The sequence below is a fragment of the Linepithema humile genome, chromosome 1 (assembly GCF_040581485.1).
Source record: "Linepithema humile isolate Giens D197 chromosome 1, Lhum_UNIL_v1.0, whole genome shotgun sequence".
NCBI classification, from domain to species: domain Eukaryota; kingdom Metazoa; phylum Arthropoda; class Insecta; order Hymenoptera; family Formicidae; genus Linepithema; species Linepithema humile.
Window position 1 is genome coordinate 37,580,777 of NC_090128.1, and position 24,247 is coordinate 37,605,023.

The following is a 24,247-nucleotide window of genomic DNA, read 5'->3' on the forward strand; positions in this document are numbered from 1 at the left end:
TTCCTTTTTTTCAATGATCCATAATGTGAAATAAATGTATTTTTATCATATACAATACACTGTAAAAGATTAAAAAAATATTATATAAATAAAATTTATATAATTTTTAAAAGGAAGCTTTTCAAAACACAATCGGGTTTTTTAAGAATATATAATAAGAAATGTATTTTATTGAAAATTAGTTATCTCATTAAAATGTTATATTGATCTATAAAAATTCTACGCTGATAGGAGGCGGCACATTTAAGATTGTCCTTTTACACATCTGCCATAGTATTTCAATTATTTCACATTACTAATGTCCGAAGGAAGCTTAGATACGCTAAACTTGTTTTGAGTACCTAATAAAAAAAGTTACGGTAATATAATATATTTATTTTTTTTTAACCATTTAATTTCTTAGCTCTATATAAATCTATATAAATGTGCGTTTTAAATTATTTAAAATTATTACGAGTATAATAATATATGAATAATCTATAATTCTTACATTTCCAAAAGTTGCCAATGATAAATCAAACATATTGCCGGCACTAATCTTTATAGGATGGCTGGACATTGCAATTACTAAAATTAGACTGCGAATTGATTTTGGCGGCAATTGATACCAATCTATCATAAAACACATTGATCCAATCTGGCTGCTCTGAAATGTTATCCATGAAAATGTATTTCACAATAGGTTTGATCTGGTTTTTCTGTTAGTTTAACTTGATTCTTGCAATCGACATTAAAAAGTTGAAGAGTCAAATATACCTTTTCCATGAGCAATTCGCCAGTGTAACATAATATATACATATTGAAGCAGAATGAAATAAAAAGTAAAAAATAAGTCGTCAATCCAACTGTATCACTATCTTGCCAATCCTATCAAATTATAAATAACGATTATAATTTTAAAAAATTTCCTAGAAATAAATTATTTTTTACGTGTATTAACGTACCACTATACAATAGTATTCAGGCAAGCACATTGTGAATATCGAACTGACGAATTCCAGTAAACATACTTCTTGTAGAATTTCTTCCACGGCTACCGAAAATCTGAAACAGTCTGCTATTATTTGCACATAATAAGCTGATCTTTATAAGTTCCATTTTTATTTTCTCTTTTTTAAGAAAAATTGAATTTTATCATTTTGCAATAGTTTAATAAATAGTTAATAAAAATTAAAAAAATCTAAATAAAAAAGTTCTTTTTCTATTCTCGTTTTGTTGCATTTCACGATAAAACTTGACGTCAAACTAGATGAAAATTAGCACATAAAACAAAAGTTTATCCATTTATATAAATCTGATCTTGCTTTGTCAAATTTCCACTTAGCCTATTTTAAGAATTTTTTTACTTATTAAAAAATTTCTTATTGGGAAAAAAACTGTGACTGATAAGAAATTAAAGACTACAATTTTTTAATTCTTTGTAAACTTTGGACACGAAATTTATCATGATAAAGTCTTTAAACTCGGAATAAATATCATAATTATCGCAACTACATGGAAAAATATACGTTATTAAAATATACGTTATTAAAATTTTTATATTATTATAAATTAAACATTTTTATCTAATTTTTATATGTATCTTACTTGTCGCATAAAATCCGCGTTTATATATGTATATGTAAGTACACGTGAACGATAGCGCATGCTCACAGTTCGTGCTTAAGTATAACTACTACCACTCAAGTGCATTGGAAGTCTGTTATATACACCTGTTGCACACACCTGTTTATCCGTCTCATTGTGCAACAAGTGATAAAAATTTATTCAGTTAAGTTTTCGCTATTTTATTCATCTAAAGTTTTTTTTGTTTTTTATTTTTTTAGATTCATTTTTTATTTATACTCTAACACTCTTGACAATGCAATAAAAATATTTCAAGATTGAAGCGGAAGTTAAGGATATAAAAGTTTCAGCGTTTTGATGAATATAATATAAAATGGTGCCGACATTAACGTAACGTAACATTAACTATTTAATTTTAAATTAGATAAATGCGTAAAAATTAAATTTTTTTTATTATAAAATATACAATATACGTATCTTTTAATATAGGCTCAAAATAAAATAATTTAAAATAACTAAAAAATAACTTAATAGTTAAGTTTGAAATAGTTTTTAATTTTTTATATTAATATATTATTATAAGCTTATTAAAAAGAACTTAAATATTTTAACGTATTACGCGGTAATATCAATATGTTACCTCAATACTTGAACGTGGCTTTTCACGATGTTTGCGATTCGTTGGTTAACATTCGATGATTTCTCGAAGTTTTTGCCTTGTGAAAGATCCTCAAGTCGAGATGCGATTATGTCGATCTGACCGCATGCATGAGTGACGAATATTGCTGCCAGTCCGCACAAACCGGCCGTGACCGAGTACATGGTGTATCCACACACGCAGTGGGCCAAATACACTATTTCGTATACGGGACTCATTTGGGTCTGATAAAACTTACTGTAAGTTGGATACACGAGTGGTCTGATTGTTTGGTTGTTGACTTCATGCACAGTACAAAACGGCAAAATCGTGTGGTAAATGAAACCGGCGATGTACATAGAACTCGCGCTGATTATAGACAGTTTACGACCAATGCCAGCGTACTTCAGCATAAGTTCGCGGTCGGAGCTGAATTTCACCTGTCACAGTATTGCTAGTAACCCTATTTACCAAGAGATGAGAGACAGTAATCACCATTTATCATAAATTGTGTAATAAATTATTTAAAACACAATATCACAAGATCTGCTTTAATACATATGATCAACGAGCGGAAAAGTATTTAAGACTTTTGAATTAGATTTTAAAATGTATTTTGTCGATACGTGCAAATCTAGTTTAGCACTATTGTTTAATTAAAGAAATTATAATTTATATTATAATCTTGATAAGAAAAGAAAACTCTTAATTAAGACAGTCGTGTCTTGCGAATAAAGTCATGCGCAACTGTAAGTGAATTGACATCAGCTAACGAAAGTATATTCTGTTGCAACGCTAATTTTTGACACTCAAAACATATTACAGATGAAAATAGAGTGATAAAATTATATAACAATGACATTATATATATTAAATAAACTGATAATATGCAGATATGGAGTTCGTTGTTTTAAGAAATCAGATAATTGCAAAATCAAGATCACTTTAATTTCTCGCGGTTGCAAAAGAATGAAGAACTAGCATTTATCAATACTTTATGAAAAATTAGATTTGTCGATTCCGTACTGCATTTCATGTACTAACCTGCCACCAATCACTCTTCACATGCTCGATGCAGCGCATTATTTTGGGCCGACGTAGCGCGAGAACACAATACTTCATCATCGACATGAGGCAGAAGCCTAGCAGACCGGAGAGCTTCAGTCTTATGTTGAGATCTTTCTCATCATAGACGATGTGTAGGATGCAGGGCACTATCGCGAAGCTTAATGCAAAATTGCAGATTATTATCGCTATTTTGGATATATTTCGCCCGATTCCGCGAATCGCGAGTGGCCAGATGCCAATTGAACCAAGAATCCAACTGCATGGTCTAAAGACATATTGCATGTCTTGCTGATAATTTGCGTTTGGCAACGTTGTATATTCCACACCTGAGTTTCCCATGTTTGCGATGACAGATTCCACTGAAGACTGCACGAGGTAGCAAGACGCGCGGCATTGATTGCAAAGCTGCCGGACGTGCGCTTGCGCTTGAAACATTTTTCCGCTTCTTAATAGACATTCTGACAGATTGTGTGCGTGCGATCCACCGAGAAGTAGTCATGCACGGTGTGCTGTACATTTCGACGGATCTAAATTCAGGAATCATCTTTACTTTGTTCAATTTTATCCAAATTTGATTCCTTGAGAAATTTTACAACGTAAACTAACGCAAAGTTTTAGTGAAAAAAGGTATTTACAGGTATTAACATTTTTTGTTTTATTTAAATGTCAAAAAATAGAAATTGTTTTTCTAATGTATTGATTTCGGCAATGGAAAAAAGAAACGGAAAGTGATTATAAATACACATTCTGATAACAACATGATGTTATTTCATGTGTATTATAATATATAAGATAATTTTACATTTAATGGATATGCTAGCTTTGAATTCAAAATAATTTTTTATATGTCACATAATTCGAATTATATTTACATTACTAATGTTCGTAGGAAGCTCAGATATGCCAAGCTAGTCTTTAGTACCTAAAAAAAATATGTTAAAGTAATATGATTTTACAGGTATGCTTTAACTGTTTGCATATTTTTAAATGAAATATTATTATGTAAAAGAATCGTGAAATAGTTTTTCAATTTTTTAGTTATTTGTTATAAAATTATTGTGAGTTTTATTTCAATTTTGAAGATAAAATTAGAATTGTAGTGCACAATGAAACGTATATAGCGCCTTACATTTCCAAAAGTTGTCAGTGACAGATCTGCCATTCTACCAGCAGTGATTTTTATAGGATGGCCAGACATGGCAAGTATCAATATAAAACTGCGAGCTGATTTTGGTGACAATTCATACCAATTAATCATATAGCATATCGATCCAATTTGACTGCTCTGCAACATTTATCACAAATGATTATTCAGTGCGAACATCTAAATTAAGCATTGTATAATCAGTGAAACAAAAATATACCTTTTCCATAAGAAGCTCGCCAATATAGCATAATATGTATATATTAAAACAAAACGAAACAAACAGCATGAAATAAGTCGTTAAACCAATTCTATCATCCGCTTGCCAATCCTAACAAATAACAAAACATAAATAATTGCGTATTGTAAGCAAATATCTATAATTGTACAGGATTTGCCGTTAAAAGTATTCTTTTTTTTAATATAATTTTTTTTTAAATTTTTTATATATACTAACGCACCACTATACAGTAGTATTCGAGCAAACATATAGTGCAGACAGAACTAGCGAACTCCACTAAACACACTTCTTGTAAAACTTCTTCGATAACGGCCGCAAATCTGTAAGAAGTTATTCTAGTTTTTGAAAAAAAATCACAATATATTCTCTTTAATTTTATGATATTAGCCATGTAATTATATGTTTTGCTGTATGATAGAAGTAAGCTTGTGCCTATAACTGTACCTACAATCTGACATGTGCAACGGAATAATAATCTACGAGAACGTACTGAAGGCTTGCTGAGACCACCTGTTGCGCACTTATTCTTTTATTATATTTTTTGTGCAACAAAGTAATAATAATGAAACAAATTACATGAAGAGACTTACGCAGTTAAACTTTTTAGTATTAAATCAAATTAAAAATAGTAAAATTATTTTTTTGCTAAAATAATTATGTGTATATGGAACTATAGACTGCACTATATGAAAATGAAATTGTTAGTATATTATTAAATAATCCTGATTTTTTAAAAATTATTTTAGGATCAAATTGATACAAAGTGTATTTTTCAATTTTTATATATACAACAATTTTAAAGGTATTACACACCTTATTACTCGAACGTGGCCCTTCACAATGGCAGCGATTCGTTGTTGAACGTTGAGGGTTTGCTCGAACTTGTCACCGTCTAAGAGATTTTCCAATTGTGCTATGATCATTTGGATCTGGCCGCAGGCGTGAGTGGTGAACAGAGCGGCTAATCCGCACGCACCGGCTGTTACCGAATATATAGTGTATCCACACATGCAATGCGCTACGTATACGAGTTCGTATATTGGGCTAATTTGAGACTGATAAAATTTACTATAAACCGGATACACGAGTGGTCTGATGGTTTGATTGTTTATTTTATGTTCCGAACAAAACGGCAGAATCATATGATAAATGATGCCGGCGATGTACATGAAAGATACGCCGATTATCGTTAAATTGCGACCGGTGGTAGCGTACTTTAGCATCAGTTCACGATCAGTCCTAAATGTCACCTGTATTATCAGTATCTTTTATTTACCGATAGACGAAATGTAGTAATCACTATTTGCTAACTTAACACACTAATCTTTTTCTTTACAAATCTACATTTTAACAAAAAAAAACGAAATTAATTAACCGTATCTTCAATTTTTACTACTCAATGTTAAATATGATATAATTATCACACTATAATTACATAAAACAGATGCACTAAGAATCTAAACTCCAAAAGATCGAATTATTTGAAAAAAAAGGCGGAATTACTTTATTCACATTATTGTTTCATCTTATTTAATCCGATTCTTAGTATCTTATAATGAATTTTGCACGTGCTCCGTGTTTATACCGACCTGCCACCAATCACTTTTTACGTATTCGATGCAGCGCAGTATTTTAGGACGACGTATCGCGAGGATGCAATACTTCGTCATTGCGGTGAGGCAGAAGGCTAAAAGACCGCACAGCTTCAGTCTCATGGTGATGTCCTTCTCGTCGTAGATGATATGTAGAGCGCAAGGCACTATCGCGAAGCTTAATGCTAGATTGAAGATTACTATCACGATTTTAGATGCGTGTTGCCCGATTCCTCTGATTGCAATTGGCCAGATGCCGAGTGAACCTAGGATCCAACTGTTCAGCTTAAAGATATATCGAATATCTCGCTGATAGCTAGAGTTTTGCGACGTCGCGTGTTCGTCGTGCACACTTGACATGTTTATTACTACCGTGTGCACTACTATCAGTTGAAGACTATACGCGGTGAACACGCGATATTGATTTCAAGGTTGCCTGACATGCGCTTGTGCTAGCATTGCAGGCATTCGTCCGCTGATATTCTGACAGATCGTGTGTGTGTGTGTGCAATTAATCAGGAAGTGATCGTGCAAGTTATACCTTACAAACTTGGCAGTTGAAAAGCAAAAGGGCATTTTAACATTTTGCTCTGACTTAGCCGAATCCAATAAGTTATTTGAGAAACCAAATATGTTAATGAATAGTTTGGATGAAATGGAAAAACTATTTGTAGTTTATATTTTTGATTTCTCTCTGCAAGCTAAAGTGGTAAATTGCTTATCATATCTTTTACGAAACATAAACGAAGAGGAGTTGTTTAATTAATTGTATGTGATGTATGTGAGGTTTGTGGATAATGCATTAACAACACAAACCGAGAAAAGAATACATAGAAATTTAATATTGATGTCTCAGGGATTCGTAATCAGTACAGTGTCGGCTCGATGTTTGCTATATAACTTTTGATGTGGCGGAATACTGCATGCCAATATTAATATTGGGATGATAAGTCTGGCGCAGTGATCGTGATCATTATCGCATCGGTAGTAGAATTCTAACATTGCCCCAATATCGTTTCTGCCAGTATCAGTCGACTGCAACTGTTGTGCACACATTTATTTTTGAAAAATAAAAATGTGATTTTGAATTAAATTTGAGTACGTTAAAAATGATTGTGAATATAAAATGAAAAAGATATTAAGACGATACTTAAATATATTATTATTAATTTATTTGATCTTTTCTGTTACATATATATTTGATATTATTACATTATAATTTTCTTCTTACGAATATGTCTAAAAAGAAATATTTTTGTTAAAATATACTTACATGAAAATTTATATTTGCAATGCCATAAACTCGTTTGATAAACACTCATTTTGATGCTCATGTAATCAATGAGTTTCATTCGTAAACGATAGTTCGAAATAAATTTAAGTATGCGACTGAAATTTTTAAAATCTATAATTATAATAAATATGTCGTAATAATTTTCGAACGTACCTTTCCGTCTTCTACGTTACAATAAATCGTACTTACGTTGCCAAAACTAGAGAAGGATAGATTAATTAATTTCCCTGCCGTAATTTTTATTGGATGATGGGACATACTGATCATTAATGTAAGATCGAGTGCAATTTTTTCTCGTAAATGATACCATTCGATTTTGTATGAAGGGTGTCCGACTTTATTACATTAAATATTTAATTTTACATATTTGCATGGTACATACATATATGTGATTTATGTATTTTATATATGTGTATGTGTGTGATTTTTATACATTACACAAATTTTCATAATAAGCAACATTATAATCTATTTTTCTCTGCTATTAAAAGTTGAAAAATAAGCACTTGTTCTGTTAGCTGTTCACCGATATAGCAAAACATAAAAATGTTAAAGACAAACGATAGCAATGAAAGAAATATGTCAGAATTGCTATGCAATCTGCAAAATCTTCTAGTATAAATATTATCCCATTTAATGAATTAAAAAGAGTTAAATTTTTACAGGAAGCTATAATTTTTCTTTATCTATTTTTTATAATAATTAATGAATGCAGCTAATAGAATCTAAACTTATTTACATACATTTTTTAATTTCTTTACATTTCTAAAGTCAAGATTTTTTCTATTTTTCTTTATGCACATATGTGTATTTTAGTAATCTACTACTGACGTATCTTTAACTGCTTACACAGTCACAATCGATAGCACAGTTAGTTCTTTCAGCAATGATATGCAACAAGTTGCCAAGAAGGCACTCAACTCAATGTATGCACATGATGTTTCACAATGAGTGCTATATGTTGCTCGGAACTTATTGTTTTGTACGTTCTTCACGAAGTTTTCCACACGAGCCATCACGATTCCGATCTGGCTACAGACACGAGCCACGGACATAGCTGTCAAGCACACCGCCGTGGTGACGTTAAACATCACAATCCCGGAAAAGCATTACGCGCAAAAGACGAACACATAAGCTGGCGTGAAATGCAAATTGAAAATGATATCAAAACTAGGATAAGCCACCGGGTCGACAGTGACATTTTGCTGGCCGTTGGGTCTTTGCGATAAAAATCGGCATCACAATGCGATAAGACAAGCCTCTGCTATACATAAACACTATACAGAATTTGGATAGCACATGATTTTTTGCCGCATTTCTCATCATAATTTTCCGATGATCTTGCTGAATCACGCGCCAATCGATACTCAAAATGCGGATACATTGCCAAATATTCTTATAACGAACTATCAGGAAGAAATATTTTAGCATTGACGTGACTACATAGCCTAGCGGATCCAGCAACTTTACTTTATCGTTTATGACACTCTGATCTGAGAGAGTGTAGATAGCCATTGGAATTAGAAGAAAACTGAGTGCTGACCAGCATAATGAAAACGAAATTGTCGCCAGAATTTTTTCAATTGTCGAAGTGTCTGAATACACCAAATTCCAAGGACTCCCAAAATCCATCGATTCCACATTAATGCGTTGATTATGTTTCTCTCGCAGTTCACATTTGACCAGAGGATATTAACAATCTTGGCCATACTATCGTTTTAAAAGCGCGTAAGCGACTGGTATTGTCGATTGCAGTGACAGTAAAAAGAATTGCGCATCACTGCAGTTGCTTTCAACAAAGTATAGACAGGAAGGGAGAAAGATAGTATGCGTGCGCGTTAGAAAAATCAATTTTGTCGCAGGATAGTATTGATACAGTTGCAAGTTACTGCAACACAGTTGCAAGTTACCGTAACCATGTAAGGAAAGTATTTCTAAAGAATCTAAAACTATAACTGTGTTATTTCCGCATATTTTTTTCACTTGACTGACCAAATTCTTTTTTTTTAAGCGAATAATAAAATCTTATTAGTACTGAAAATATAAAATCGTGAAAAAGTGAAAAAGTGAAAGATAAATGTTATATTTTAAAACAAGCAAATTTTTGGAACTCTAAAAATTAAATTAAAAAATATTGCTTTAGAAATTTTTTATAAATAAATATATTATCTTTTAAATTATATGAGTTATATTATAATTATCTTCTGAAGACATGCAAATAACAAAATGAAACATCTCTAAATTATTTTTAACAAATCTTACATTTTTAATTAAAAAATTTATGTATATTATAATTTGTGATATGCAGTGTCATTTTAGTATTATTTATCATTAAATAATTTAATAAATATACGTATATTTTTATTTTAAAAATGTTTATTTATCGTAAATTGTTTTTTGATTAGAGACAGTGTGAACGACTATATATAATTTCGCATATATTAAATGGCAGTTCGAAGTAAGTTCATATATGCAAGCGAAGTTTTTAAAACCTATAAAGTGCGGTACAAGGAATATTTTTATTACTATCTGAGTGTTGGATATAAATTTTTATACTTATTTGAATTTTACTATTCGCTGTCTAGAATGTGTTAATTACGCTTTTATATATTGTAACTCTTTACATAAGCTACATTCTATATAACTTTATATTATAAACTCAATGATAAATTGTACTTACGTTGCCAAAATTAGCAAAAGAGAGACTTATTAATTTCCCAGCGGTAATTTGTATTGGATAACGAGACATAGTAATCATCAACATAAGATCAAGAGCTGTCTTTCCCGGCAATTTGTACCATTCGATTTTATACGTAGTATGTCCGACTTTGCTACACTAGATATTCAATTTATATTCATATAATTGCAGATAGCAAATTATACGTGCCAGTAATTATGAAAGCAGACTGACAATAAATAAAAAACCTTCAGAAATTGAATGTATTATATTATTATATTCTGTATTAGATACATCCACATTATAATAATGTGGAGCTATTTTTGAAAAATAGTTGAAAATTGAACTGTTTAATGGCATTGGTAATTGTATTGTTAAACAGAATTTAGTTCATGTTTATTTTGACAGTGGTCTAAATCACTCGCTCTCTGGCAAATTTCTATTTTATGATATAATGAATATTTTGAAGCTCTTGAGATTTTAGAATTGGAAATTCTGCTATTGGAGAATAAGAAAACTAGAATATTGTTGAAAATGTATTCACATAATTGTTCTTAAAAGAGGTATGTTATTTACTTTTGAGGCCTTTTTTCTGTGTTCTAATTGATTAATTCGCGTTGCGCGTTACTATAAAGTGTAAATATTGTAGATATGCTTATCTTTAATTTGTTTCTGAATAAAATTTGATATTTTTTGTTCTAAGTAATTTTTAAGATTTATCATTAATTTTCAAAACAATCTAACAATAAGTCATTTGAGATATCAAAAATATATGAGCGCTTCACTTTCATAATCATCAGCACATATATCAATATATCATTTAAATGTTTAAAATCAACTAAAATTTAGCGAAATTATCATAATTAATAGCATAACGTGTTATTATATAACAGCAAAAATAAATTAACAGAAAAAAGGCTATAAGAACCAAAGCACGGATGTCGGCTATATCGAAAATTTCTCCGGTAATTTTTTATCGGTATCACTACTTTGTACTGATTAATAATAAAATGCGCTTTGACATCCGCACTTTGGTTGTTATAATCTATGTTTATCGTAATTAATTCAATTTAATAATATATAAAATTTAAATACAAGCACCTGCTCTGTTAATAATTCGCTGATATAACAAAATATAAAAATATTGAAGACAAATGAAATAAATAGAAAAAAGTATGTGAAGATTGCTATGCTATCGCTATTGTTCCATTCCTGTAAATATGACACATAGTATTGTTTTATATATTATGGTCGGAAAATATATTAATATTAATATTGATAAATAATATTAAAAATCTCTGCGTTTGGAACATATGAAATTATGATATTACCATCATCAAGGAATATTCTACCAAACACATTATCAATGTCGTTCCCACCAATTCGACCAAACATATTTCGCGCAAAGTATCCTCGATGTTTGCTGAAAATCTGCAAAATCTTTTAATCTAGTTTTTTGCTACATACAACAAACTAAAAGCAGACGTAAACTTTTATCGACTAAAAATATTTTGAACAGATTTCTGTGTGCTTAATATTTTTCATAAACGGCAAAATATATATTCTTATGTATATACTTTTTATTATCAAAATATAGTAAGTAATTCGTCATGTAGTAAGAAGAGCAACAGGTAGTAGAGTACTCACCTCAACGCTCGCACATGATGCTGCATAATAATCGCTATGCCTTGTTCAAACTTCACATTATTATTTTGCTCGCTCTTGACAAGGTTCTTTACACGACTTATCACGATGTTGATCTGGCCGCATGCGTGAGCCACGAACATAGCCGCCAAGCAGCACACTGATGTAGTAATGTTGAACATGACGACGCCGGTGAAACATTGTAGGAGAAAAGCGAACACGTAAACGGGCATTAATTGCAAATTGAATAAGATATCGAAACCGAGATAAGCCATTGGTCGGACGGTGACGTTCTGCTCATGTTCAGGTGCTTGCGACAGGAACGGCATCACGGTGTTGTAGGATAAACCTCCACAGTACATGAACACGATGCAAAACTTGGACAGCAAATGTCCCTTCTCCGCATCTCTAACCATGATTTTCCGGTGACATTCCTCTTTAACCATGCACCAATCGGCGCTGAGAATTTTAATGCATTGTCGAATGCTCTTGTGACGTACGACGAGGAAGAAATACTTCAGCATTGAAAAGAACACGTAACCTAGTGGACCTAGCATCTTCATTTTTTCGCTCATAATACTTCGGTCCGAAAAGGTGTACATGCTCGTGAGTATTAAAAATAAGGAGAGTACAGTCCAGCACAATGCGAACGAAAATATTGCCAAAATCTTTTCGATTCTTGTGGTGTCCGGGTATACCAGTGGCCAAACTCCGAGAACTCGCAGTAACCATCGGTTCCACATTAATATATCGATTACGTCTTTCTTATAATGCACATTAGGCCACATTGCAATTTTTTCCACACTACCCCGTGGAAGGCGCGCGAGCAACTGAATACATCTAATCGATTACGGTGACCGTAGAAAATTTGCGCATGATCGTCACAAGTACTCGCAACGTTGTTGAGAAAGGGAGTAGGATAACACGCGCTTGTGAAAAATCAATTTTATCAAATAGTTTGTGATGTATAGTTGTAGTTGCATATTGTTACTTCCAAAGGTGACTACTCGGCACTGCTTAAAGATGATTGCATTGTTCTGAATTTTGACACATTTTTTTTATGTAAAATACGTAAAATGTGAAGTGACAAACATGCGAAAAATAGAACTGAAGTTGTTGAATAATGTTTGAGCTTTTTTTCTTTACAAGTATTTTTTATTTATATACAAAATCCGAACGTGTGTAATATTTTATATATATATATATATATATATTATGTGCAAACATACACAAAGAATAAAAAATATTAATAATATTATTTTATTAATAATTTTTATATAATATATATTGCAATAAAATATATATGGCAAATTTTAGATTTGAAGCTCTAATCTGCACAATTGAAAATTTCTATTGCGTAACCGTCCGAAGTAAATTTAAATATGCTACGGATGTTCTAAGTACCTGAAAGCGATAAACATCTCACAAAAATGACAATCATAAAAATATTAAATTAAATTTTAAAAATATATTGTACAAATATAAAAATATATGGTTTATTCTGTTCCTAGAAAAATATTTTTTTTTTAATTTTGTTTTTAGTAATTATTTGAATATTAACAATAATTATATAAAGAACTTACAACACCAAAGGTATTGATGGATAAATCGAAGAACTTGCCAGCTGTAAGCTTGGGTGGGTAATGAGACATTGCAATGATTAGCACGAGATTGCGAGCTTTATTTCCCGATAAATTATACCAGCTGATTTCGTAAACAGCTGAACCAATTTTGCTGTACTAAAAAATATGCAAAAAATTAGCATAAATATATTTGTATTAGGTATAATATGCCAGACTATATTTAATATTATAGATTGTGTATTATATAGAAAATTTATGTACAAGGAACAGTAAAAGAGATTAAAGGGACATTAAAGAAATCATATTCTTTAAAAAAAGTCTCCTTACTTTTTAACTTCCTCTGGTATATTTTTAAATCACCATTATTTATATAGCCATATATACAGACAATTAATGCTGTTAGTTTTATATAACATTTTAATAATCAATAGTATATTTTAAACTCGCTCCAAAAAGTATATTTATATACATATACGAAAAATAAATTTTTTTTATATTGCAGAATTACCAACAAATAACACGTAAAAAAATTTTTTACAAAATATTAATAATACCTGTTCCACAAGGAGTTCACCGATATAACAAAATATCAGAATATTGAACGTAAAAGATATCAGTAAAATGAAATACGTCAAGATCGCTACGGCGTCACTATTTTTCCACTCCTGAGAAGGGAAGAATACGACTATCAGAAAATTCAAGAAGATTAATGAAATAATGGCAAACTACAAATTTATAATTCGATCTATTACCATGGTATCCTCTTTACCGTCATGCAATAATATTCGAGTAAGCATATGATCAAAGTGGAGGCCACTAGTTCCATTAGACATATTTCGCGTAACACTTCCTCCACGTTGGCTGAAAATCTAAAAACGCATGATGTATCTACAGGCCAGTTTTTCTAGGTATCTCAATAAAAAAATAATTTTTTTATGCATTTTTTTTTGTAAAATAATGATTTTGAATGTAAAAGAATTGACGAAAAAAGTCAATCAAATTCTGAAAAGAGTATTTTAATGTAATTTTCTTACAAAATATTTTCATAAAAATTTTTTACTTATATTTCAAAAATGATAAGAGATGTGTAAATATGTTTGACTTTTTTATTTAACATGTGTTTCTTTGAACCCTGATTAATAAAACCAGAAATATAGGCTCTCAAAGTTAAGTCAGAAAGTTACGAAAATTCTAAAAACTCGATTATTTTATTTTTTTGTAACTTTTGTGCATCTGACAGTGAAAATTGCTTTGTAAAAATATTTATATAAATTGACTCTTTATCTTTTATTCATTTTACATCTAAAAGTATCATTTTATAAAGAAAATTCGTAAAAAAATTATTTTATTATTGTATGCATGTTTTGTCTCTGCAGACTAGTCTACTATCTGAAAATGTAGAAACGCGCTAATAATCTACTCAGACACATATTGCATTTTGTATTCACCTCAATATTCGCACATGATGTTTTGCTATCACGGTCAGACGTTTCTCTACGGTACCTTTACTTTTTTTCCCCTCAACCAGGTCGCCCAACAGTGCCATCAATATCTCTGCTTGTCCGCACGCATGTGTCACGAAGATCGCTGCTAAACTGCACGCTGCCGTCGTGATGTTATACGTGACTAGCGCGAATAAGCAGTGAACACAAAATACGATTTCGTAAGCGGGACTGGCCACAGGGTCGAAAAACAAATCGTAGCCAGGATAGGTGTGCATTCTGCTGGTAACATTCTCGTTGATCCTTCGTGTGGAGGATAATGGCATGATCGTGTGATAGGATAATCCGCCGGTGTAAAGGAAAATCGCGCACAATGTGGTGAGTCTACGGCCCATCAACGCGTTTCTCAGCATGATAGTGCGATGATCCTGATCACGAACGACCCGCCAGTCGTTCTCAACGTGTTGAATGCAGTTTCCAAATGCTGCGCCGCGCGCTCCGAGATAGCAATACTTGATCGTAGAAGTTAAACAGAAACCGACCGGGCCGAATAGCTTGACTTTGACATTGATGTCCTTTTCGCGAAATAAAGTATACAGTCCGGCGGGTATTAAGACGAAGCACAGGGCGGAGAAGCACGCAACGATCAACGCTATCGAAGTGAGTTTTTCGTTCTGCGACGGATGACCGTAAATCAAGTGCCAAATGCCGATTGGTTTCAGGACCCATCGGCACAATTGCATGGTGTAATGTATATCTTGCTCGTGATGTACATTGTGCACCTCGAGCGTTCGTTCTGGAAGTCGAGATCGATTACACATGCTGACGTCCGCAAGGTGTAACGCCGACTGAAACCTTGTGTACACCGGGGCGTTACGATAATCGCGACGCAAGCGCGGGAAGTACTGATTTTAGAATCATGTGCACGTGCTTTTCATGTATCATATGTAGCCAAGTGCTCAGCATACACAGACGATTGACTTTTTTCCGGTCGCTGCTTGTCGGACGGTTCGTTGACTGATGTGCAAATGTGAAAAGATTTTACGACGAGTTCTAATATAAATAGTTGCACGTATATGTTGTAATTGCTATTCACTGTTTTTAAAATATATATGTAATGCATCATTTGAAATAATGCGTTTTCGCATTATTATATATTATTCGAATATTATGGAATTACATAAAATACAATTGTATATTTTATATAATATTTTACAATGCCAGTACGCAATGCAGGTGTCTAATTTTTCTTTAATATAAGAAATTATAATATTAAAAATACTCTTTTTCACAAAAAATAAGGCATGTTTTTCGGACGTGCTTAAAACTAAGCAATTTTTAAATTACTAAAATTCGGCGAAAAATTATTGTAGACAAAAAAATATTTTATAGCTTGAAATTTGTACTTTCACATGCTGTCAATCGTTTTAAAAAATTTTTTGTTCTTACAATCCTGAGTTCGAAAAAAGAACAAATTGTTTTGTTATTAAAAAAAAAATTGTTCTTGCAAAATACCTTCTTCAAGGTATAAGCACAAAAGTAGAGAATTGAAAAACATATAAAAATTAGCATTATTGACAGAAGTTTTTTGTTTTGCGACGAATGGCCGTAAATGAGATGCCAAATACCAATCGGTTCCCAAAATTCGTCGACATAATTGCATAGCGCAACTTACGTCGCATTCGTAATGTACATTGTGCACTACATGAATCCTGCCTGGAAGTTGGGATCGATCGCGCATACTGTCGTTCGCGAAGTTTAACGCGATTTAACTGGAGTACGCGGAGACGACAATGTCACGATGTCCGCGGAGTGATGCAAACGCGGGGAATAATGATTCCGTGATCGCGTGCGATATGCGTTTCACGTTTGTCATGCGTAACGAAGTCGGGAAATACATTGTAATGTCCAGTAACTTATGCGCGAAGGGTGATTCCCCTTTCCTCGTCATTACTCGTCTGAGGATTCGATGATGAATGTGGGGACGTGAAGTATGAAGTTCATGAAGTTCTAACATAGTTGTATACATAGATGTAACTGCGGTATTTCCGAGGTTGCATCACGCAACATTGAAAGTTTTGCAGTACAGGAAGAAAAATGCGTGTGAAATCTAACTGCCTTTTGTGCAATATCTTATAATAAAATTTATGATTTTTTATTTTAAACTTTATTTTAAACTTAATTGCATCACAATTTAATTGTTAATTAATGTTTCAATTAATTTAGCTCTATTTATTTCAAGTTCTAGCTTAGATAAAAATTAATTTCTGTAGCATGATATAGCGAGTAGATGCATATGCTAGCATATATATTTAATTTTTATTAGATCTATTTGTTAACACTTACTATAATACATCTAATATTCCATGTTGCTTTATATCAGACATAAAACTTACGAAGTAAATTTAGATAAGCCACTGCCGCTTTTACAATCTGAAATGTTTGTTCTCTTGCATTAATTTTTTTATATGCGTTTCATGGCTTATTCTATTGATTTTTACTCACGCTGACAAAACTGGTCAAAGATAAATCCATAAATTTTCCAGCTGTGAGTTTGATTGTGGTATTGGACATGGTCATCACTAATGTCAAACCAAGCGCTCCTTTATGCGGTATGCGATACCAATCTATCATGTAAGACTTCGTGCCGATTTGTATGCACTGTCAAAAAAATTATGATGCTTTATCCAGAAAATAATCCTTACAACACATTTAGTGCAATAAATTAATCTTTCGAACTTTTATTCTTTAGCAAAAAATTTAAATATTTTGTTATAAAATTAAGTTCAATAAATTTAATGAAGATACATATTTAAATATTTTAATTTAGGAAAATTAATCACATATATTTTTGAAAAAATTTTCATTAAAATTTTATCAAGTTATTAATATGAAAATATTTCAGCGAAAATACCAAATAATTTTTATATTAAACACAAAAAATGCTATTACAGTTTAAATACCTGTTCGCTAAGAATTTCACCAATATAGCAAAAGATAAAAATATTGAACGTAAAGGATATAAGTAGCGAACTGAACGTTATTGTTCCTAAAGTTTCACGATGTTCCCATTCCTAGAAAGCTAACGTCAAAATATCATGAGCGCAGAACAATTATGAAATTTTATATTATAAATAATTTTAAGATATCGTTTGCGATTATGTTTCATACCGTTATCATATTGAATCCTAGAAAACATATGTTGAGCGTGCATCCGACTACATCCACGAAGAAAATCTCGTTCAAAAGCTGCTCAGTGTCAGTTATAAAACTATAAGTCATGATTAAAATAATCAAAAATCTTTTCTTTAAAATACTCATATAATAATTGTAAAATTTATTTAATAATGACATCACTTTTGATACACCAATGATAATATAATGATCAAGGATTGTTCACGCCATGTCTATTAATTATAAGTGTATTAAAAAGTTTATATTATTAAAGAACGAAACTAGACTAGAATTACATTTTGTAAAGATTTTCCTGTTTTTATTGCAAATGATTTAATTTTTTTGTGGACGTATTTTCTCTCATATGCGAATTGTAGTTATGAAACACTGTAGAAATCAATGAACACGTTACCCAAGTATCCTGATGTGATATTCCACGATGTCGCCGAGCCTTTTCTCGGGCGTGTTGCGGGCGCTCTTTCTCTCTTTCCCGTCCGCCAGATCTTCCAGCTTCATCATGAGAATTTGGAATTGTCCGCAGGCATGCATGACGAACACCGCGGCTAAGCTGCAGACACTGATAGTAATCGTGTAAATGACGTAACCGGCCAGAGCCTGTGCGAACTGCGCGATCTCGAAGGACGGAGTGGTTCTCGGATCAAAAAGACCGCGGTAAATCGGGAAGGACAGCGATCTCACTGTTTCGTTGTCAATGATTTCTGTTCTCCTCGCACAGATCGGCATCACGGTAGTAAAAAAGATGCCGGCGGAGTACATGAACACCGCACTAACGCTGGAAAGCCACCTGCCGAACTTGGCGTTATCCAGCATAATCTCGCGATCCTTTTCACGACCTAGCGCGATTCGATTCCAGTCCACGTGGACGTGCCGAATGCACGCAGCGATATTTTCGCTGCGAGCGATAAGAATGTATTGTTTTATCGCGGCCATTAGGATAAAACTGACCGGACCGATCATTCTGATTTTGGTGTCAAGATCGGTGTCCACCAGAATGGTGCAGAGAGTGCACGGGATTAACAAAAAACATATTAGGAAGCAACTAATTATTGTCAAGATCACGCAACTGAATTTTTCCATTGTCGTTTCGCAGAGAGTCAAAGGCCACGCGCCGATCGGCTTTAGGAACCAACGGTTCAGCTGGATACTATAGTTCCAGCCGTTCGCGATAGGTTTGAGGGACTTTGATTCTGAAAGATCGAGCATGATGGTGACTAAATCACGACGATGCACATAACGGACTAAATGTCAGTGGACTGATAGTCAGCAGTCAGTGGCACGCGCGCATGTGCGTTTTCCCCTGAAAATTGCGTGAATACAATTGATCCTTTCTACCCTTTCTACCCTTTCTACCTGGTCATTTCATTATTAGTGAGACGTCAGTGAGTTATTCTTGGAACTTCATAGCGTGCAAGTCCTCTCGGGGGGATAAGGAAGTATTCTCCAGGAAGGGTTCTGATGCTATTGTTCATGATCGAGGGGGAATGCGTAATAAACTGGGAACGCGTTTCCTGTTCAGACTTCAGTTCCATTGTAACCAACACGCGATCTTCTACGTATATTTTACTTGATATACGCATTTCGACAAGAAACGAAGACACGTTTAAAGAAAAACAGTGTAATAATAAGTGGAAAAGATAAATTCTGTGTGAGAGTTTGACTAATTAACAACGGTTATTAATTAACGATTTTGGTTTTTAAAGGTTTAAACGACTTTTCGAAATTATATTCATCATTTTGTGCAATGTGTAAGAAATATGTAATAACAATATTGGGGATAATAAGCTACTTAATTTATGTCGGTAAACACATTTCTATATGTAAAATGAATATAACACAGTCTGTGGAATTATTGCTCAGGAGATATTTAAATATATCACTAATGTTTTTTGGAACTTGTAAGTACAACTTGCATATTTTTTATTTTATGAAAACTGTTATTCAACTATAAACTATTTACATCGGTAGAAAATATTTTTATTCTAAAAATTGCGTACAAAATTTTTAGAAAATTTATTTTTATTTTATAATATACAAATTGTTTATTTTAAAAAATATGATTTTCTGTTTATGTAAAAGAGTTTTAATACCTATACACATACATACAAAAGTTAGATTTTTAATATAATTTATATTTCATGTGTGTCATTATACTTTATGTGTGTGTAATTTACTAATTTTTTAAAAATATCTTCTAATTTTAGATAAAAGTTTTGTATCCAACTCAAGACTGATTGTGATAAAATTTTACAGGCACATAGCACTTAATGTAGTCGAATGCAACAAATGTGAATGTTCAGAAACGACTAGTTTCCGAGATATGAACGCCTCCAAGCACTCAGTTTTTCAACCGGAAATGTCGACCATCCATTGTCCCAGAAATGTCACATCAACTATCCCTCTGTTTTCCACAGTTTTGGAGATATTTTGAATTTTTTGAAAACTTTTGATTATTGTTTGTGGCTTATATCTCCAGAATGATGAGAGATAGAGATTCGGATTATAGGATCACAGAATTATCTTTGCGTGGAGCATGTCGAGATCTACAAGAAAATATAGAACTTCAACCGCTTATCTCTCGTTTAACGTTGGGCATTGGGGAAGATTCCAGAAAAATCGAGTACTTGGAGGCGTCCATATCTTGGAAATTACATTTCCGCACATTCTCACTTGTGACATTTGACTACATTTAGTAAGTGTTACATATCTGTAAAATGTTAAAACTTAGGTCAGAACTGTAGTCTAATTTTTTAGTAATTTATGATAACATTCTATCCCAAGAGATAGTATAACCGAACTGTTAATTCCATGACTCCATATTAAAGCCCATATTAAAGAGTTTTCTTCTATAGATGCAAAATTTTAAATATATACATACAATTTTTATTGGAAAAATTAGCAAATGTTAATGATACACCATTTGGAATAGTGCCGATAGATACGACAAATAACTAGAATTTTATATATTTTATCATAAATTTTATTCTTATGTAAGTAATATATTTTCTTAAGATTTTATTGGAAAATTTTTGAGAAATATTCCAGACAATAAATTTTTTTTTTAAGTAAATAAAGTAAAATAAAATAATATAATAATTAAAGATTACCTAGTGTTCTTAGTTTGTAATCTTCATATTTTTTACCATTCTCCAATTTGTTTTTATCCATTTCATATAGCTATGTCAATATTGCTGATATTCAATAAACAAGAATTCACGTTTGTCATAATTCCATAGATGAAGAAACTAATATGCTTCATCGTCTCTATATTGCTGCATCCTTCGATGAAGATAGCTGCATTGAACAGTACCATCACGTTAAATATCACAACACCTAAATAAATGAAATAACAAGAGCGTTTGGCAAACAATAGAAGCATTATTGGTTAAGCAAGTCTAGAGACACCGTTTTCAATAATCATCAGATCAGCTAAACACTGCGCCTTTTGTCGGTTAGGTAAGTGGCAACAGTGAAGATCGCATGTTCTTCAATTGTTCAATGGAAGTTGTTTCATTATCACTGAACGACTTCATTGCTTCACTGTTAATTTAATAGTAATAGATAGATTTATGGGTATATTGTACGCTATGCTAATATAGAAAACATAAAAAGATTTTATTATAATTCTGTATTGTTATAAAAGCATATAACGCATGCAGTAACAGATAGAGTAAATTAATAGCGGGGGTAATTTTTAATTATAACTGCTATAATATGATAAAATTTTTTGTTAAATAGAAAATATCCAGAAATGAGAGAAATTTAGATTTTGTTGGAAAGATGATAAATTATAATCGCAGAGAATAAATTTAAAAAAGAACATTAAAAATATGCTATAAAATTCATTTATGTGAGAATTAAAATTTATATTACGAATTAAAATATACATTTAATAAATGAGAATAATGTTTTAAGAGATGGCGTTTTATTAATTTATTATTTCTGCATTGAATAATAGATGCTTATTCAAGTAATAAAAGAATATTACATAAAGGATTTATTAGGCATCTATATTAAATTATTATAAATTAGCTATAAATTATCTAGCATATCTTCCTCCCGCTGGAATTTGCATTATTTATGTGATTACTTGCCGAAGTAAATTTAAATATGTTAATGCAGATCTAATTACCTGAAACAATTAGAAATTGTGTATCTCTGCTCAATTCTTTAACAAATAACTTAAATATTATATAAATATTATAAATTAATAAAATTTTAATCGTATTTATGGATGATATTCTTCACAGAACGGAAATTGCATATTCACTATATTATACGTATGTATTGAGAAAAATTTATCTTCTTACATCACCGAAAGTGGAAAATGAGAGCTGAACAATCTTTCCGGCAGTAATTTTAAGGGCAGCATTGGACCTTAAAATTATCAAAATGAACCCAAGAGCCGTTTTTCCAGGCAAAAGATACCAATTTGTCATGTAAGCAGATTTACCAATTTGTCCGCCCTATTAGAGGCCGTTTTATATGTATATCTGTTATGATTTAAAATTGAAGGGAGACGAACAATATTGTATTTTAATGTAGTATTTCACATGAATATGATTGTTCCTGTATCGCACAGTTTTTATTTTTATTATAGCGTAACATTTTTTATTTTTATTTTTATTTTTAAATGTTACCTGCTCGGAAAGGATTTCCCCGATGTAACAAAATATAAAAATGTTGAAAGTAACCGAAGTTAATATCATACAATACGACACGATATTCTGTTTGTTATCATGAGCCCAATCCTAAAAAGACATTCGGAATACAAGCATGTGAAAAACAATAATAATAAATTATATATACATAGTTTCCGTACCATAATACAATAATATCCTAAGAGACACATGTGCATTGTACATGCGCCTAATTCCATGAGACATATCATGTTTGTAATTCTTTCTATATAAGATACAAAACTGCAAATTTGGTATACATAACAATTTATCGTAATCATTTCTCATAATCAGAATTTTTTGTTCAAATGTGAATTATGTATAACATTTGTGTCCAAAAAATTTTTTTTATCAACTCTCAGTGTGAGATTAAATCTTAATCGTGTTGTAAATGTGAAAAATATTAAATAAAATTTATCAAAAGTTTATTATATTAAATCTGGAAAGTACTAAAGCGTTATATTGCAAAAATCTATGCCGCCAGGAATGGTAACTTACCGTAGTACTCTCAAATGATGCTGTACAATTATCGCGTACTTTTGTCTCACAGATACTTTCTCCTCGTTTCCTTCGTTCACGAAATCGTCCAACCAGGATATTAGAATTTTTAACTGTCCACACGCGTGCATCACAAAAACTGCCGTCAGACCGCATGCGGCGACTGTGACAGAGTTGACAACGAAAGTCGAAATGCACTGTAAAAAGAACACAAACTCGTACGCCGGACTAAAGTGCGCATCCAGAATCTTGCTCCAGAAGGGATAAGGTAGCGCGCGAACCAATACGCTACTATTTCCCACGTATATGATATCCTTGGATAAGCCGCGGATGGTATTGTACGAGAACACACCGCTGTGCATGAACACAGCGCAAAACCCTGCGATGAATCGACCTATTTTGGCGTTCCTCAACATTATTTCCCGATCCTCGCTCTTCTTGACGATTTGCCAATCTTTTTTCACGTGCTCGATGCAGATGCGTATATCCTCGATGTGTGTCACGAGAAAGGAATAATTCACCATCGCCATGAACCAGAAGGTGAGCGGGCCGATGTTACGCAACTTGGCGTCGTAACTCTCCTGTGACTCGATGAGGATACCTAGACCGCTTGGTATCATAGTACTGATTATTAAAATGTAACACATGAATGTCAGAAATTCGGAAAAGATTTTTTCGATGATCGAAGCGTCAACAGGACGGGGCCATAAATTTATCGCTTTGAGAATCCAGCGGATTATTTGAATACTATACTCATTGTCAACTAAATATGTGGACGTGTGAGTGCTGGGGTCATTTATGCGATTCCTTTCCATGGTTTTCTGATGGTGGTAGCTAGCCTACTGAGCTAGCTTACTGAGCTTTTCCTTCCCTGCCGTATGCAGTGGAAACGGTCAGCGCGTGCGCGGAGATCGAACGTAATGCGAAACGTGGTTCTTACAATGTATTGTGCTGTGTATTATTATGGTAATATGCAGCTGTCGCGGCAAC

The 24,247-nt window shown here is 32.3% G+C and overlaps 6 protein-coding genes and 1 pseudogene across 6 annotated transcripts; all 7 read right to left on the reverse strand.

Annotated features, from left to right (window-relative positions):
• Positions 1 to 4: 4 nt before the first annotated feature.
• Positions 5 to 3,661, reverse strand: LOC105667447 (odorant receptor 4-like). Its single transcript, XM_012359250.2, has 6 exons — positions 3,248 to 3,661; positions 2,207 to 2,643; positions 945 to 1,044; positions 757 to 867; positions 491 to 646; positions 5 to 341 (listed from the first exon to the last, which is right to left on the reverse strand). The coding sequence occupies exons 1-6, from the start codon at positions 3,608 to 3,610 to the stop codon at positions 288 to 290; spliced, it is 1,221 nt and encodes a 406-aa protein (XP_012214673.1). The 5' UTR covers positions 3,611 to 3,661; the 3' UTR covers positions 5 to 287.
• A 38-nt stretch (positions 3,662 to 3,699) lies between these two features.
• Positions 3,700 to 6,744, reverse strand: LOC105667446 (odorant receptor 4-like). The gene is made up of 6 exons (XM_012359249.2): positions 6,246 to 6,744; positions 5,470 to 5,906; positions 4,877 to 4,976; positions 4,636 to 4,746; positions 4,401 to 4,556; positions 3,700 to 4,193 (listed from the first exon to the last, which is right to left on the reverse strand). Exons 1-6 carry the CDS (start codon positions 6,606 to 6,608, stop codon positions 4,140 to 4,142), a joined length of 1,221 nt encoding a protein of 406 aa, XP_012214672.2. The 5' UTR covers positions 6,609 to 6,744; the 3' UTR covers positions 3,700 to 4,139.
• A 651-nt stretch (positions 6,745 to 7,395) lies between these two features.
• Positions 7,396 to 8,177, reverse strand: LOC136997451 (uncharacterized; the record flags this gene model as incomplete). The annotated part of the gene is made up of 2 exons (XM_067348256.1): positions 7,396 to 7,877; positions 8,015 to 8,177. Coding segments are annotated over 2 exons (381 nt in total), but the record flags the coding sequence as incomplete, so codon positions are not given.
• On the reverse strand, positions 8,174 to 9,278 carry LOC137000770 (uncharacterized; annotated as a pseudogene).
• Positions 9,279 to 9,313: 35 nt separating this feature from the next.
• Positions 9,314 to 12,896, reverse strand: LOC105667449 (odorant receptor 13a-like). The gene is made up of 6 exons (XM_067348261.1): positions 12,871 to 12,896; positions 11,867 to 12,703; positions 11,551 to 11,650; positions 11,321 to 11,431; positions 10,223 to 10,378; positions 9,314 to 10,034 (listed from the first exon to the last, which is right to left on the reverse strand). Exons 1-6 carry the CDS (start codon positions 12,894 to 12,896, stop codon positions 9,984 to 9,986), a joined length of 1,281 nt encoding a protein of 426 aa, XP_067204362.1. The 3' UTR covers positions 9,314 to 9,983.
• A 107-nt stretch (positions 12,897 to 13,003) lies between these two features.
• Positions 13,004 to 15,741, reverse strand: LOC105667448 (odorant receptor 4-like). The gene is made up of 5 exons (XM_012359251.2): positions 14,895 to 15,741; positions 14,216 to 14,315; positions 14,001 to 14,111; positions 13,447 to 13,602; positions 13,004 to 13,267 (listed from the first exon to the last, which is right to left on the reverse strand). Exons 1-5 carry the CDS (start codon positions 15,707 to 15,709, stop codon positions 13,214 to 13,216), a joined length of 1,236 nt encoding a protein of 411 aa, XP_012214674.1. The 5' UTR covers positions 15,710 to 15,741; the 3' UTR covers positions 13,004 to 13,213.
• A 1,454-nt stretch (positions 15,742 to 17,195) lies between these two features.
• On the reverse strand, positions 17,196 to 24,157 carry LOC105667445 (uncharacterized). Its single transcript, XM_012359248.2, has 10 exons — positions 23,258 to 24,157; positions 22,903 to 23,002; positions 22,721 to 22,831; positions 22,391 to 22,546; positions 22,171 to 22,212; positions 18,475 to 19,325; positions 18,060 to 18,159; positions 17,852 to 17,962; positions 17,394 to 17,549; positions 17,196 to 17,321 (listed from the first exon to the last, which is right to left on the reverse strand). The coding sequence occupies exons 1-10, from the start codon at positions 24,070 to 24,072 to the stop codon at positions 17,268 to 17,270; spliced, it is 2,496 nt and encodes an 831-aa protein (XP_012214671.2). The 5' UTR covers positions 24,073 to 24,157; the 3' UTR covers positions 17,196 to 17,267.
• Between the last annotated feature and the right edge of the window lie 90 nt (positions 24,158 to 24,247).

What these genes read in the sequence shown, in the direction of transcription:
- LOC105667447 (XM_012359250.2), bottom strand. Translation starts at nt 3,610, where the DNA reads ATGGGAAACTCAGGTGTGGAATATACAACGTTGCCAAACGCAAATTAT. An exon ending in CTGAATACTATTGTATAGTG is followed by an intron (nt 868 to 944) that starts GTACGTTAATAC and finishes ATAATTTGATAG; the next exon opens with GATTGGCAAGATAGTGATAC. An exon ending in GCGAATTGCTCATGGAAAAG is followed by an intron (nt 647 to 756) that starts GTATATTTGACT and finishes ATAACATTTCAG; the next exon opens with AGCAGCCAGATTGGATCAAT.
- LOC105667446 (XM_012359249.2), bottom strand. Translation starts at nt 6,608, where the DNA reads ATGTCAAGTGTGCACGACGAACACGCGACGTCGCAAAACTCTAGCTAT. An exon ending in TAAAAAGTGATTGGTGGCAG is followed by an intron (nt 5,907 to 6,245) that starts GTCGGTATAAAC and finishes CTGATAATACAG; the next exon opens with GTGACATTTAGGACTGATCG. An exon ending in TCGAATACTACTGTATAGTG is followed by an intron (nt 4,747 to 4,876) that starts GTGCGTTAGTAT and finishes GTTATTTGTTAG; the next exon opens with GATTGGCAAGCGGATGATAG.
- LOC105667449 (XM_067348261.1), bottom strand. Translation starts at nt 12,896, where the DNA reads ATGCAATCATCTTTAAGCAGTGCCGA. An exon ending in TCATCTTTAAGCAGTGCCGA is followed by an intron (nt 12,704 to 12,870) that starts GTAGTCACCTTT and finishes GTAATCGATTAG; the next exon opens with ATGTATTCAGTTGCTCGCGC. An exon ending in TAGAATATTCCTTGATGATG is followed by an intron (nt 11,432 to 11,550) that starts GTAATATCATAA and finishes TCATATTTACAG; the next exon opens with GAATGGAACAATAGCGATAG.
- LOC105667448 (XM_012359251.2), bottom strand. Translation starts at nt 15,709, where the DNA reads ATGTGTAATCGATCTCGACTTCCAGAACGAACGCTCGAGGTGCACAAT. An exon ending in GTGAACTCCTTGTGGAACAG is followed by an intron (nt 13,603 to 14,000) that starts GTATTATTAATA and finishes CATATTTTTTAG; the next exon opens with TACAGCAAAATTGGTTCAGC. An exon ending in CCATCAATACCTTTGGTGTT is followed by an intron (nt 13,268 to 13,446) that starts GTAAGTTCTTTA and finishes TATCGCTTTCAG; the next exon opens with GTACTTAGAACATCCGTAGC.
- LOC105667445 (XM_012359248.2), bottom strand. Translation starts at nt 24,072, where the DNA reads ATGGAAAGGAATCGCATAAATGACCCCAGCACTCACACGTCCACATAT. An exon ending in TAGGATTCAATATGATAACG is followed by an intron (nt 17,963 to 18,059) that starts GTATGAAACATA and finishes TTAGCTTTCTAG; the next exon opens with GAATGGGAACATCGTGAAAC. An exon ending in CTTTGACCAGTTTTGTCAGC is followed by an intron (nt 17,322 to 17,393) that starts GTGAGTAAAAAT and finishes CAAACATTTCAG; the next exon opens with ATTGTAAAAGCGGCAGTGGC.